The following is a 16412-nucleotide window of genomic DNA, read 5'->3' on the forward strand; positions in this document are numbered from 1 at the left end:
TGTACAAATAGAGTAGTCCTTCAAGATCAAATTTAACTTGATTGCTGTTTCAGAAACAGGAAGTTAAGGCATGTTGACTAATGTTGAGATTTACCAATCTCTTCAGGGTTGTTTTTTATATATTGCACCAGAAATGAAGCAAAGTATTTCATTGTGCCCTTTTATTGAAAAAACACACACTTAAAAGCCAGCTACAGGGAAGAACAGACTGTTCCTTATTTCTATGCCGTGTATGCTTTTACTTGCACGTTTCCTCATTAGCCTTAGAAGCAACATTTCATGTCAGTGTTGTAAAGCAAAGTGTGTTTCAAAGTCACCCACTCCCCTTGAGTTTCAGTGATGGTTTCTCCCTGCAGAGAACAAAGGCTCTGTCAGCAGGACAACTGCTTTCTGATGCCCAGGGGTGAAATGGCCAGGAAACAGGAAAGTGACTGAAAAAAATGCAAGTTTGGAGGCTCACTGTTTGTAACTGTGACAAAAACCAACCTTGAATCTAAAGTAGCTGAACACACACAGAGGAGAGGAAGCTTTATCTAACTTGTATCAAGTTACTATAGCAGGCATGCCCACATAGTAAACATAACCATTATGATAAAGTCATATTTATAACATGATCGTTTTTAGAACTGTCATAAGGCCATAATCATGCTTGGGGACCATTTTGTGATCTTAGAACTATTATAATTATTATGGTATTCACATGAAACTGATGACAAGATATCACATTTTGTTTAGGTTTGATTTTGCATTTGGGCAGCTAGAATTTAAATAAAAGGTTTTATCTCCATTCTCTAACTTAGCTCTATTACATAAGGTTCTATCTATAGCTTATATTTAGCCTATATAGCCTATATATTTTATGAACTGTATTATCTTTTAAAATAAAATCTTCGATGTGACCAAATGCTTTCCTGTCTAAATTTAAAGCTTGCAGCTAAACGGTTGTCCGTGCCCAAATATTTGATATTATAACTCCTTTTGGTTATTAATACTTTGATTTTGTGGACTAAAAGTAAGAGTAAACTGTCAACTTCTTCTTGCAAATAGAACCTAATAAGTCCTCCTGATTGTTTACATTTGAAAAGTGTGGGGCTGGAGGTTGTTGTCCTGGATAGATTTAGCCTGTCTTTTGTTAGAGGTCTGTCTAAGGGCAGACCAGTCAGTCACACGGTAACAGTGTAATCCTGCCTCGAACGCAGACACTGTCTCTATCTATCTGCAGAGTTGGCCGTGTTCTCCACTGGCAACCTTGTGACTCATTTTAAGTGGAGCATTACATTGCACTGTACACCAACAAACAAACAAACACACACATGATGAAGGCTAAAGTCAGTTAAGAGTCACACTGGAAAAATAAAACCAAAAAAAATTGCCTGCTGCAGCATGGGATGCATTGTTCCGGTTATTTGCAAACACATTGGCCAGATATATTTACTTAGCTTTCTCAGAGAGCATGCCGTCATTGACAAAGCTGACTAATAAGACCACTGCTCGCCTGCTTGTCTGTGTCCTGGCTGCTAATACTTCAGGGAAGCATGCAAGGCTTAATCCCATATTACCGTGGCTATGTTAAGTGTAAGCATCTAACAGTCACACACTTCCAAGAGGAGTCTCCAAGAAAGGCAGGGAGATAATCAGAGTTCCAGATTGATAACCTTGAGTTGCAATTAGTGTTTATAAAGCTTTACAGGCATCTTCAGCCTGGTATTTGCATGACATGACAGTGGAAATGTGGGGGAAATTGACAAGCTGCTCAGCCCCTCTCATTTCAAGACAATCCTATAAAGAGATCTTCTTGGCGGGAACCTATCGTTCAATTAAGTAGTTGTTAGTTATTCTGTGTGTGTGTGTGTGTGTGTGTGTGTGTGTGTGTGTGTGTGTGTGTGTGTGTGTGTGTGTGTGTGTGTGTGTGTGTGTGTGTAGTCTTTGCTGTGCCATTTCTTAGACAATGGCCGGCTGGACACAACACTTGCCTAAGTCCTAAGTCTGTCTAATGAAATGTAAATGCGTTATTGTGGTGCCAAACTCGGACTTATACTATAGTGTACAGCAAAAAAAAATGCATCTTTATGTTGTGCTGTGTGTTTTTCATACAGTTTTTTTTTATGTATTGAAATGTAAAAGTGGGGTGTAAGATGGAGTGAGGGAGTTGGAAAAGGAGCCAAAGCTTTTCAGGTCAGTCTCTGGCTAAGTATGGGCTTACCACTCTCTCTCTCTCTCTCTCTCTCTCTCTCTCTCAGGTGGTAATCCCTAACTAATAGCAAATTAGGCTATGCCAGTGACAGCAGCAGTGAGTTATGTCTTCCATTGCCTGGGAGGACATATCAATACTCAGGGACAAGGTCACAAATGTGCAGGTCTGTCCATCACAGAACACAATGCTTTTAAGACAGAGGTCTTAATAAAACTTGATTTTATAGACAGTATGGTAGAAATGCAGTATACGATCCTGTAAGCACAAGAGATTGTACATCCTCCAATGGTGGAAGAAGTATTCACACCCTTTACTTACTTCAAGTATCACAATATAAAAAATACACAATTACACTTATTATAAGTAACAGCATTTCTATTTCTAACTTTGTATTCTTGTGTCTATGTATCTATCTTGTTACCTGTCTTCCTTTTTATTGTCTCTTTACCATTTAAATGACTCAGAGAACAAGAATACATGTACTCTGTAAATGTGCAATTGGAAAATAAAGTTACTTGAACTACAAGTAAAAGCCCTGTAATCAAAATCTTACTTAAGTGAAAGTAAGTATTATAGGAAAAATGTAATTAGGTTGCTTTCACATCTAAGCAGTATGGTCCGTTTTAGCAGAACCCTGGAGTGTTTTGTCGGATAGTCCAGTTTGTTTGGGGTGGTGTGACAGCTCATTCAAACTCTTGCCACTGCTGCAATATAGTTTTTTTATTGTCATCGCAATATCAACTGGTGCAATATACACATCGCGAAAGGCTGAAGGTTGAAAGAAAATATATGTTAAAAAATGTATATAAAAGATATATATATATATATATATATATATATATATATTATAAAGTCAGTTTCATTACTGATGCAGTTCCTGCAGTTTTCTACTGATATTTTTCACTTTTTTAGTGATGCCTTTATATATTTAATTCAATGTTCAATTTGTTAAATAAAAGAATGTTGGAAATAATTTCCTATCATTTGTTTTAAATTCAAAAAGCAATTTGTTGTATTTTAGAAGAATTCTGAAAGCAGCAGAAATGCAGAACTGAGTACATTTGAATATCTGTTTATTTATCGCAAGTAATAGCGGTATCGCGATATTCAACAACTTTATCACGTATCGCATATTTTTCTCATACCGTGCAGCCCTACTACCTATAGCTGTTAAATAAATGTAGTAAAGTAACAAGTACAATATTTGCCTCTGAAAAGTTGTGAAGTAGAAGTATAAAGTAGCATTAACTGGAAATAAACGCTACACACACATCTTACTTGCAACACAGCCCATGTCATCAGCTTTATGTTGGATCACCTGTAGCCTTCTATATCTGTCCCAAATGAAAGGAACCCTACATGTAAGTCACATAGCAGTCAACCATAGTCCTCATAAATCCACCGGAGTTTAAAATTTCAACACAAAGAAAGCGGAAGGAAACGGACATCGGCGAAAATACATGCATCTGGTGTAATTTCCTGCAGCACCGGAGCAATCCTGGAAATGGAACGTCAAGGATATAGACCATGGCCGATTTTAGACCCTTTTAAGTTACAAGTTGTTTGTGAACTTGTCTGTTAGTGACAGAGGACAAACAATTACCATTAACAGAAACGTGGTTTTGGCCAATCGGAGGTGCTTGTGCCAGACTCCCACCTTTGGCTGAGTCTCTATCTACAGTAATCTGTCAGAAGGAGAGCAGGAGTGCGGTTGTGAAGTTTAACGTTGGTAGTCCCCAGAGAAGAAGTTAGTAATTTCATGGCGCAGATTAGAACCCAAATTAAAATGTAAGCAACTAAAATTGCTTAATATTAGAACATTGTGTCAAATTGGTCGTTATTACTGTGACTTAAAAGTGTCATGTTTAGTTCCATCATAGTGTTAATAGTGTCAAAAAACGTTAGCTGACGTTGTTGTTCAGTTGCTAGCACAGAGATGATCAGATAATGAATGAATAATTATAATGAATGTGTGCCTTGCAACAGTTTTGCAAGGCACTGTATCCGTGTCACATTCTCATTAGGGGCTGAGCCCCCCTAAAGGTCTGATCCTAGAATCGCCCCTGATATAGACTATTGGGAACGAAACCTCACACTAGTGATTTTAAGAGGTTAAAGGAATAAGAAGAAAACAGAGCTGTTTCTCTATTTGTCTGGTATATTTCTGCCCTTGCAGATTCCTGTATGAGCAGACAAATGTCACAGTGAAGTCTCAATGAGTCACGCAGTGGCATGACTCAAGAGCCAAGAGATTTTACCCTTTGCTGCCCTCTTCAAGATTTTTTTATATGCAAAAACACATGAAAAATATCAGTGCAAAAGCTTTTTTAAGATCTGCACAGGAAACATGACAGAAATATGAGTCATAACTCAGACAGAGAAAAAATAACAGTTTAGTGTCCTTTGTTAAGGTGGCTGCAACCTGAGGACATTCAAACTGCAAGCATGCCAGTGTGTTACAAGCAATTTGAAAAGAAAATGTATTTGATTTTTTTTAGATTTGGTGATTTGAATCGCAATAAGAAGTGTTTGGTGTGTGACATCAGAATATGTAACAGGTTAGCATAATGATACTGTACATAGCATAGGTCACATTAGAGTTTGGTTTCATGCCAGCTGAGAATGACAATTAACATTTAAAACAATGACTAACAGTAATGCTAAATTTTTTGTTTGAGTTATTATAGGGCGCCACTCATAAACTGTTTTGGAAAATACTACATGGCAAAGGGACAATCTGATTAATTGCTTGACAGGCTACAAAGAATGTTTTTGCCACTGTGCCAAGAAACAAACTGGCCATGAGATTTGGGTGTTAACTGACAACAAGAGTTGTGGAATCAAGGTGGCGAAAACAAGAACAAGAGTCAATCATTCTTGCAGTACAGTGGTGCTTTAAGCTAAATGCTAAAATATCTTAGTTTAGTATATGTTAGCATGCAAATTCCATGGCAATCCATCCAATAGTTGCTGAGACATTTTACTCAATAACTACAAATGTTAACCTCATGGTGGTGCTTGACAAAAAGTCAGGGGATTACATAGTCAATAGGATTCATCCTCTAGGGACCATGAATGGTTGTACCAAATGTTGTGCCATTCCATTGAGAAATGTTAAAACTTTGGACTGCTGGTGCCGTCAGAGGAAAGTCTGAGGAGCATCAAAGTCATTCAGGTTCATCCTCTCTAGGCACCCTGAATATCTACACCAAATGCATGGCAATCATGAAATAGTAGAAATATTTCAGCAAAAGCAAAAAGATTTCAACCTGCTGGTGGCAAGGTAAAATCAAGGGATCACCAAAGTAATTAGGCTTTTATTTTAATCTACATTTGTCCAGTAGTTGAGTTGAGTGAGATATTGCAGTCTGGATCATTCTTAGAGCCATGCTGCTAACATGGCTAAATAGCATTCATGTAAACTAACATTTCAATGTCAAATTTATCTGAAAAAGTATTGCTTTAAACTTAATCCAAGCTTACAGTTTTCAGGCTTCATTGTGTACTGCTCTGACTTGGGGCCAGAGGTGTTGAGACTTAGCAGCAGTGATGTCCATCTTAAACCCTATAAACTGGACTTTCCCACTCAAGACCAAAACTACACCAAGTTGCTTAGCAATAACCATTTAACATTTGTAAAGGAAGCTTGCTGGGGTAATAACTAATTGTGTTTATTCTTATCTTTCCAGTCGCTGGGCTGGAAGCCAAAGGTTTTGATGTCTATTGGATGGCAAATTGCACTTTAATGTATTTTAACAGCAGCTCTGTTTTACAGTTCCCTGTTGGGATTTGTGCTTAGTGTTCTGAACCTCAGGGCTCCATTGCGGTGACATACTGCTTTGTCTTTATACCTCCAAGACTCTTTGAAATGAGAGCGATGGAGCCCACAGGGAGCTATAGGGCAAGTACATTTATGCACACATACACATTCAAATCACTGCTAACATGTGACGCCTCACTCTTTTCTGCCCTTCTTTACAACTGTGTGGACTTGTGATGAATGAGTGATTTGAAATATGGACAACTGTCAAACAGTACCATTCAGAAAATGTTCCTGTGAAGTGAGAGACCTGGTTGATGGATTCATTTGTTTCTCACAATGCATTCAAAGTGTGTTTCTGAGGCAACTCACCCCAACCTCAGGGATGATAAACTGAGAAATGGCGCCATCTTAAGGTGCCTTCCTAAACTTTACCTTAAAATGTACATTCATGGAAAGTGATCCTCTGATTCACACAACTGTAATTTGCATTAAAATGAAGAAAGTGTAAGGAAAAGCTTTCTTTTTTCACTTTTATTCCACTCTGGATAAATGCTGTAAAGTATTGTACTGGGAACTTGCAAACTCACCCAGAGCTTTTCAGTTGTTTTGAAAGAACATATTATTATACCAGAACAAGAGTTTAGAGCCATGCTAGCAGCTCTATGATGAAGTTTACTTTCTACTTTAGCTAAATGCTAATATCAGTATGCTAACATGTTCACAATGACTAAGCTAATATGCAGGTGTGCAGGTATTTTCAGGTATCTTAGTTTAGCATGTTAGCATGCTAACATTTACTTGTAAACATAAAGTATACTAGTACACTTTTAACACTTTATAAGCTCGGTATATAATCACAAAATAAATGATCTGCAACACACTCTAGGCTAATGTGGTTCTGTGGACACCCATTAGGGGAGGGTGGTGTATAAACAGATGATAAATAACAATATAGTAAAACACAATTGTAGTAATACAAATTTCTTCATAGGAGAAAGTATTGACATATATTGTACATCAATAAACATAAAATGCCCTTTTATCTGCTTACAACTACATTATGCTTAGTGTGTTTTAAATAAGGTGACCAGATTTCTGAGACAAAATCCGGGGACATTTTCAGCTCAGAAGCATAAATACCTCTAAAAAGGTAATGTTTTTATCTTTGTAAAACTTAAAACGGGGACACTGCCCCAGGGAGGGTCACTAGACCTAGAGCTGCACTGGGGCACAAGCCCCCCCCTAGTCTATTTTAACATTTAAATGCATCAATCTAGTGCACTTTGAAAAGAAATTCAGAGGTTAGACTTGATTATTCTTATCTATGGATGGAAATATTTGTGGTGTAGCTTTAACTATTTTGCATTTGAATTTGAACCATGCACACACAGGTTGAATAGTTTTTTCTTCATATTTTTGCATTAATGTTACTAGGAAGCATACCAGTAGAAATATATATATATATATATATATAAGTTGGATTGTATGGAATTTGGCAATATAATAACCATTATGGTGGGATACATTGGCTAACAAACATGTCTGTGTTGACATAAATAGTTTACATGAGAATACATTATAATTTTGCATTCACTATATCCGTGTCACATTCTCATTAGGGGCTGAGCCCCCCTAAAGGTGGGGACATCTCCAGCCAGGGACAGGTCACCAAAACCGGGGACCGGGGACTGTCTGGTCACCCTAGTTTTAAACCATTTATTAAATGTTAATATAGTATGAACGCAAGTTGACCAGATGATGACGCTAGATGAAAAGTCAGAGGATGATCAATATGATTAAGCTACAAGGCAGGGAAAGTTTATTTATATATACATTTCAGCAACAAGGCAATTGAGAGCGCTTTACATCAAACATTAAAGAGCAATTAAAAACATTCCTTCGATTCAAGTCTTCAGCCTTGATTTAAAAGAGCTGAGAGCTGCAGTTTTCTTGGAGTTAGTTCCAGATATGTGGTGCAAAAAAACTCAACGCTGCTTCTCCATGTTTCGTTCTGACTCTGGGGACAGAAAGCAGACCTTTCCCAGACGACGTGGAGGTCTGGATAATTCATTATGTAACAGAATATCAGAAATGTATTTTGGCCCTGTTCAAGGCTTTAGAGACCAACAGCCAATGTTTTTAAACACTGCAGATTGAAGCTGCGCGCCGACTTGTAATTGTTCCTCTTTGGCTCTAAAAAAAAAATGTTTGCAGATCATCCTGTGAGAGGCATGAATGTCTGTACCAACCAACAGACTGACATTGCCAAAAATGTGATGAATTACCTGACAAAAAACAATTCAATTTAATGAAGCCAATCCACACTTTAAAATTCATGAGATACACTAAATAAAACAACTCTTGCTTGCAATCCCATGTTTAATTGCCAAAAGCAAATGCAGTTATTTTTATATTAGCAGGCTGAGACTGAACATTTTACAACATTTTAAAAACAAATTAATAATAAATCGTTCCTTGTGTTGATGGTGGATTTTACATGCAAACAGTTTAGTAACAGCTTTTTTTTTCTAGTGCACACATTGGGAAATAGAGGTTTACTGTCATACAAAATGGAAATGTTTGTTTTTTTCCATTTGAGGTTTAAACAAAGGGCAGGAGTATGTTACAGGGGAATAAGTGTAAGAATTATAAGTGTGGTGAAGTTCATCCGCCAAATCCAAAATAAAAGCTGCATGCTTTTGCACATGAAATATATAATAAAACTATATTCTTTGTAACTTTAAATAAGGATATACAGGTTAAAAGTATTTTCTGGATGAAGTGAACATACTGTACCATTAGTCTTTTTGCACATTGTTATCATGCCAGTGCATGGCATGCATTCGTTTGACTTTTGTTTAGCATAAAAATAACATGGAGTTTGATATGAGGGCTGGTGATGAATTTGTTGGGGCCAAAGTACATATTAAAAGAGCTAAATAACAGCTAGTATACATTCTAGTAGCTACAAATAATGCTTAAAATAAATCCATGCATGTGTAATTGAAAGACATTCTGTTGTAAATATATCATACATCATTTCCTCAAAGCCCATCTTGCAGAACTTGGTACTTTCTACCAAATATCTTTTGATATTTCTCACTCAAAGAAACATTTAAGAACATGATCTGAATATCTGACCATCATTTGAAAATATATATTCTGTACAATATAATGTAAATAAAATAAAACCTACAAACCTACAGACCCACATGTTCTCTCTCTACATATGTTTGCACCACCATGTCCTCTCCCAAAGCATCCATCTTCAAACTGCACAGCAGCTGCAGCCACAACCTGTCGCCCCCCTTAGCAGTCAATGTTGATGCTGGAGAGCAGCTCCTCTAAGGCCTCCAGTTTCTGATTGGCCTCCTCGATCTCGCTGTAAGTCTGCACGTTGCTGGCGATATGGTAACGGATTTCATCCACCAGAGGGACAGAATCCGTCTCGTGCCGCTCCTCCAACGACGCAGCATCCTCTTTGATGATCTCTGCAAACTCGGCCTGCTCCACCATCTGACACACAAGTTAGACAGGTACACAGGTGTGAGTTTAAACTGAGGGGAGAACTGAACGTGGCTGACCAGAGAATCTAGAACATCGACCTCAGCTTGCAGGTGTTAAATTGCAAAAACCGGGATCTAGCTTATGCAGTATACAAAAAGTATTATTATATAGTCTCAGAGGTCTATCTTTACTGTGACTTTTGGTATAATGGCGATGATAGATGTACAAGAAGTAGTCAAGTACTCAAGTAAGCTAATTACTTTTATGGGAGCACTTTAAAGTAATAGTTCAGCATTTTGAGAAATACGCTTATTTACTTTTTTGCGAAGAGTTAGATTGATACCACTCTCATGTTTGTCTACTAAGTATGAAGCAGGAGCTGGGACGTGGTTAGCTTTGCATAAAAACAAGGGGAAAATGTTAACCTGGCTCTGTCCAAAGGTGAAAAGAAATCTGACTACCAACTAATTAACACCTTAAATATTGTTTGTTTTATGCATACAAAAACGACAAATTGTAGTTTTATGGAGAGTTACGCTTGTTCCAGCTTCATATTCAACATACCGATATGAAGTGTTGAGTGCACTTTAGCCACCAGCTGCGAAACCCTCTTGTCATCCAACCAAAATAAAGCCTCATCCAGTGTCAAAACAGAGAAACAGACACCCACCCGCTCAATGGTCTTGGCCATGAACTCGGTGCAGTGATCCTCCAGTCGAGAGAGACGGAAAAGCTTTGCCATCTTCCACATGCACATAACGTTGTCCTCACATATTGTCTTCGCGAGCGCCTTCCCACAAAGACGCTTCAGCCCCGGCAGCAGATACATGTCGGCCACGCAGAGCACGTCAAACACGATCTCTGTTATTAGCTGGACATTAAAAAAAATATCCAGTCAGCTGTCAGATAATAATGATGAAAGCTGTAACATGTTGTTTAAGGGGGTTGTGCTCACAATCACTGATTATGTTTTTAAAGATCTTGATCATGTTATTGTACTTTTTTGGTAGATGTTCCCACCTAATATAGAGTTTAAATATTGAGTATGTTAAAAGGTCAAAGATGCAAACACGTCAGGGTGGGACAATCTGAAATAACATAATAACTAAGGTTATTAAAGGGCATGTCATTTTAAACCAGCAATAACTGAGGAAACGAGCTGTAAACAAAACATTGACATATTATCACCTTTTAAGTTGTTATGGCAAACATGTTTGCAATCAGTAGCTTACTTATACATCCAGCAGGCATGGAGCAACATTAGCATTCATTTGAAGTCGTAATTTGCCAATTTTGCTTTTAGCTCTGCTTTGGTCTCCCCTGACCCATGAAGGAAATATCTGGCTCTTTAGCTGCTAAATGCTCCACTTTGTTGCATCACATACAAGTAGTCATTTAAGCCATTGATAATATAACAATATTGATTATAGCTGCTTTACATTTAAAAGCATAAATATAAAATTTTATTTTACATTTTTATGTGAAATACAACCAAAAGAGCTCTTCAAAGAGTTAGTATTATAGTCAAATAATTTTAGGATAATAAAAAAGAAGAAGAAATAGTTAAGCTGCATATTTATGACACCCTTGTATCCAGAGACACTTTTTTTTTTTTTTACAGACTCATGCCCAACAGTAGGAAACCAGTTTGTCAGCCACAAATTGGCCCCTTGAAAGGTGATGCTTCTGTTTCATCGTCTTTTTTATGACTCCTCGGTTGGTAGACTAACAAGCAGTCCTTTTTACTTTTCTCACTCAATGACAAATTTGCATCCCTGATAATCAATTCCACAAAATAATCTCAGACAGAAATTGTGCACTAACCTGTGTGTCATCGGTGTAGATGTAATACATGACGTGGATGAATATTTCATGGGAAATGTTGTGTAAAGTAATCACTGGGGTGCTGGGTTGGGACTGCAACTGCTCTCCCTCACTGAAGTGGTCCTCCAGCAAGGCTTTAAAATAATCACTACGTCCGCAGAAAAACGCCTGGCGACAAACACAGTGAGTGTGAGTGACAGGGTGTTGAGGTCTGTAATGTGACTGGGGAATGTTGTGCAAGCTCTGTGGTTTATACCTTATGACACAAGAAGTTGAAACCGTCAACTCTGAAGCAGATGTCAGGATAAGTAGGGAAGCGGTCGACTCTGTTAAAGGGAAGTTCACCAAATCCAACCTGTGGAGGATCAACAGGGGGGAAAACAAAGTCAAATAGGCTCACCAAAGTGGTATAGTAGCAGATAGTGTTTTTCTGCCACCATGTCCTTACTCTTAGTTCAATGGGAAGTGCACAGTCTGCTAACTGAGCCATTTCCTCCTGAAGTTGACAGCTGAGAGGCTCCAAGCTGAGAACCTTCACACAGATTCCTGGCTTATTGGACACTTCAGTATGAGGAAAGAAAGAAAAGAAAGAGACAAGACGACAGACATCACTTGTGTGGGGAAAAAAGTCAATACAAGCCCTAAATAAAAGGGTCAAGAGCTGAATGAGACACTACAGTTAAAGGTTCAGTAGGTAACTTATAAAAATAACTTTTTTTTTTGTCTTATTTGTTGAAACTATACATGAAACATATCATCTTTAAAAACAAAAAAAATCATGTTATCTGCCTCCCCCTAGTGCTCCAAATGTCATTTGCAAGTTCCCACAGCGCCCGGAGATTTGTTTTTCAGTTGAATTATATTTAAAGTTAAAGAAAATCCATTGTTAAAGAGTCATGATGCATGAGGTTTCCAAAGTAAATGAGTAATCGTAGTAATCGTAATCCCAATATTTACAAAACTAATCGTGATTGTGGTTTTTGCAATAATCGAGGAGCCCTAATGCGTATTGCATTGGTAATACACATACATGTATTAGCAGTGTAAACGTGAACCAAGCTTACTATCTTACCATATTCATACACCTGTTTGCATTTATTCTCCAACTCCTCAATTAGATCTTCCATTTTGCACTGTTTAGCAAGTCGTCTGCAGTCTTCCACAAGGCTTACATCAATATCCATTCGTCCTGTAAAATTAATTTAAAAAAGGGATGAAAAGAGTTGGACTCTTATACAATCACACCTTGTTAATTCTTTTTTACTTTCCTTGACAGGACTACACACACAGTAGAGGCTCCAGCAGTCCAGTCTGAGTTAATAATAAACAGTTGCAATTTTTTCAATGCAAAATTCCATCTTTATATTTTCTAGACAGTGTTTCCTCGCTGGGCTGCAGTGGAGGGACAGTAACAAAGAGCAGTACTTTAAAGACTGTAACTTTGGAAGATGCCCACTTGATTTGTCTAACTCAGAAGGTTGAAGCCTCACACTTACTTACATTAGCTTCAGATTAACTTCAGATAATGCATTTTTCACAGAATGAGGACTGTTGAAGGCATGTTAGGATGGGCTCTCTTAACGACTAGTATGGACAGGAGGATTGATTACAGGAAGAAAAACTAAACTAAAACTAATGTTCAAAGCGGCCCCTGACAGTTGTTGACAGACCGACTTAAATTCTAAACCTATCCTTTAAAAGGTACCCTGAAGTAAACATTCAGGGAAATGAAAAGTTTGTGTTATTAAGTTAAAGTTCAAGCTATGTGTTTATAATAATATCATGATATCAAAAGCAAAATATCATTTATTTGGCAAATCAAATTTAATTTATAGAAACAAATTTAGAGACCCAGCCTGTTAATTTATTTTCTGGTTTTCTGATTTGATTATTTTTCATTTATTTAGGGTGATATTTTCTCAGTACAAAATAAAGATTTACACAATTTGTATATGCCATAAAAATTTATTATTTTTATTGGGTTTCCAGTTATTCGAGAATAATAAATATTTGTTACTGACACAGTAAAAAAAGTACGGACTGAATTCTCCTGCAAAGTCTTAAAACTGTGACCAATGTCGAAGCCTGAATATTTGCAGCTCACCTGTATAGGAATATTGCAGGATGGCTCCAAAGGCTGCAGGGTTGATCTGAAATCAAAATCGGTTTTATCCATACAGATGTAGATAGACACAATAAGCCTGTTGTATATTATACACAGCCATCTAATAGAGTCGACAACATGCAGCAACACAGAATAAATCAACCACAATATATTTTCTTAACTACCAACGGGTGTTTGAGGGTGATCAAGTTCTTCCCTTTCCATTTGGTCTCAAACATATCAGTGAAGTACTCGGAGCGTGCACTGAGAATACATCGGTGGGCCATAAATATTTGTCCATGAACCTGGAACTTGACGTCACTGTGTTGACCCTGCTCCAGTAACCTAAAGCAAAAACACAAACTTTTAGATTTGAATTTTAGATTAGATAGGAGGTATGCAGGTGGTGGTATACAGGTTTACAGACAAACTGCAAAGGTACTAAACTGTGTTTTTGCAGTTCATTATTCAAATTTTCTTTTTACTGTACACTACTAAAACAGCTGAGGAGAATGAATAGCTATGTATCCTGCTTTGTAGACGAACTACATTATTTACATGAATGGCCAACTTACATGTGCAGAAAGTAGTTAAAATCGTCCCGCTGCATGGCGCGGACACTGATACACTTATAATCTTTGAGCAGGCGCCGAACAGATTCGTTTAGACAGGCGTACATACACCTCTCGCCATCAAACGTGTTGGCTTCACACTTGGCACCTGAAAGCACAGCAAAGAAGAAGAAAATATATGATTATGCTAAAGAATATTTCAGTGTTATAATGCTCAACATGGCATCACACTATTGTAGTTGCACCACTTTTATTATGTTGCATTACTTATCAAACAACCTTACCACTAGCCAACAGGTACTGGACCAGCTCCTCATGACCGCAGAGACAAGCATAATACCTAAAAAACAAGAGTGTTCACATTTTAAGTTGTTGGAAACATTTGTGCTTTGTTAGCAAGTAGACTACTTTTCTATATTGTACTTACAAAGGGGTGCTGTCCCATTTATCTCTTACAGTGAGGTCCACGTCTCGTTGTTCAACAAGGTATCTTAGAGAAAAAAGAAAATACTGAGTGAGGTAGATGCACAACCTGTCACAACCTGCCATAAAGTGAGCCACTAACAAAGTCAAACATTTTCAGTGAACATCAAATGGGTGCATCACACAGGAGAAAAATGTAAGATGGACAAAAATGGGCAAAATACATGGTTCACACAGCTGCATACATATTACAAACATAAGTATTATTGGGTATATAAAGCCACCTTTTTAATGACCCCTTTGATTTTGGATGTATCCTATGCCATCTACTGCTTTCATCAGATCCATGTCAACAAAGTATGTTTTTATCTACATTTATTAGGACACTGATGTCTTAATTGGATATGACAGATCATGTATCCTGCAGTGCTGGAGAAATACATGTTTGCAATTTGGGACTGAGTTGGCTGGATGACTTGTTTTGACTATTACTGCTACCTTGGTAATCAGCAGGACGTCAGTCTGTCCCAAAGCAGTAACTTAGATGTTTCAACTTACATCACTCCAAAGCTAAGCTGTATAGCTGGCAGCAGTAACGTTAATTCGCCACATACCGTCTGGTAAGTAACGTTATCCAGCACTGGCACATAGTAATATTACTGAGCAGCTGATTTACAAACGTTAATGTTAGCTTAAGTTACCAGCTGGGTCATCAAAGCTAATGTTAGCAACCCTAGCTGCCTTCCGTGTTTACCTCCAATTTCTTTGCAAAACAATGCTGTTCGCTTTGAGTGTAGCTGCAAGACGGCCGTCTATTAATTATTAATTATTCTATATAAAGGCTATTGTTTTGTAAAATAGGACTGATGAAAACAGAAAACAACAACTGCAACCACGTAACACACAGGCAAAAACAACCAACCAAACGTCAGCTGATCCTTTGGTTACCTGACTCTACAAATGTCGCCCTTTCTGCAACTACTAAACAAATCGTACACATCCATGATCGCCGCGGTGTTTTCGGTCCTCTGTAATGCATTGAGACGGCCTGTCTACTGGACAGGTGAGCGATGATTTAATGTAGCTTCAGAGTTTAATCGGTCGATGCTGAAGTTGGCTGTCACACAATTCTTGCACAGTTGTTGACAAACTCGGCTCCTCCTCCTCAGTGGTGGAAGTGGTCCGGTAGGCACGTCACTATGTCCACTTCACTTGGTGTAAAGAATAACGGTAAACTGGCAACTCTTCACAAGACGGCAGACGTTTAGTATTATCCTGCAACAAAACGTTAAGTCCTGCTGTAATTTATTTTTTTATTTTTTTACATCACATGGATTTCTGCCGTCAATGAAATGTGTTGTCAGGTATGTAACTTAAATGAATCAGCGAGTGTTAACGGTTATAGAAAGCTGAAAATCGGAGCTCACGCAGGTCACGTGAATGCAGCATACGGGTCAACCCTTTTGCTTACTGTTTACTACGATAACATGGATAACACCCTATCAAAAATAGTTTATACTGTTAACCTTAATAACCTTACTTTGCTCGTTGAGTTGCTTTTTTATTTTTTAAAGTTTACAGATTTACATAGTATAATAAGCTACTTCACTTTAGTTTGACGAACTAGACCAGAGTTTTAAAAGTGGGAGGCGGGCCTCGATCCCCGACGGGGCTCCAAACAGTTTCAGGGGGAGGTTCAGTGAACGGAAGTCAAAAATCTTACATAGTTATCAAAAGAAGATCATGATGTTGAATAGCCTAAATGTGTGTGATTTGGTTAAAGAGATTTTCAGAGATACAGTAGTTTGAGTCAGAAACAGAATAAATGCCTTAGAACAGACATTATGTATTTGGTGTACATGTCAAACAGCATTAGATCACCTTGAATCAATTGTTGAGTGTCTATCATTGGATCATAACCATATGACCCCATAAGCACCAGCAATTGAGTGAAATTAAGCAATTTGCTTTCTTGCTTATTAAACTAAACTGTGTGGGGAGGCCCACACACTCAGATTTTTAAAA

The 16412-nt window shown here is 37.8% G+C and overlaps 1 protein-coding gene across 1 annotated transcript; it reads right to left on the bottom strand.

Annotated features, from left to right (window-relative positions):
- Nucleotides 1-8318: 8318 nt before the first annotated feature.
- abtb1 (ankyrin repeat and BTB (POZ) domain containing 1) lies at nt 8319-15557 on the bottom strand. Its single transcript, XM_078255247.1, has 12 exons — nt 15336-15557; nt 14392-14454; nt 14249-14304; nt 13968-14112; nt 13578-13737; nt 13393-13438; nt 12361-12477; nt 11737-11849; nt 11545-11643; nt 11289-11456; nt 10135-10335; nt 8319-9473 (listed from the first exon to the last, which is right to left on the bottom strand). Exons 1-12 carry the CDS (start codon nt 15389-15391, stop codon nt 9267-9269), a joined length of 1431 nt encoding a protein of 476 aa, XP_078111373.1. The 5' UTR covers nt 15392-15557; the 3' UTR covers nt 8319-9266.
- Between the last annotated feature and the right edge of the window lie 855 nt (nt 15558-16412).

Source organism: Sander vitreus, chromosome 7 (genome assembly GCF_031162955.1).
Source record: "Sander vitreus isolate 19-12246 chromosome 7, sanVit1, whole genome shotgun sequence".
Taxonomy (NCBI): Eukaryota; Metazoa; Chordata; class Actinopteri; order Perciformes; family Percidae; genus Sander; species Sander vitreus.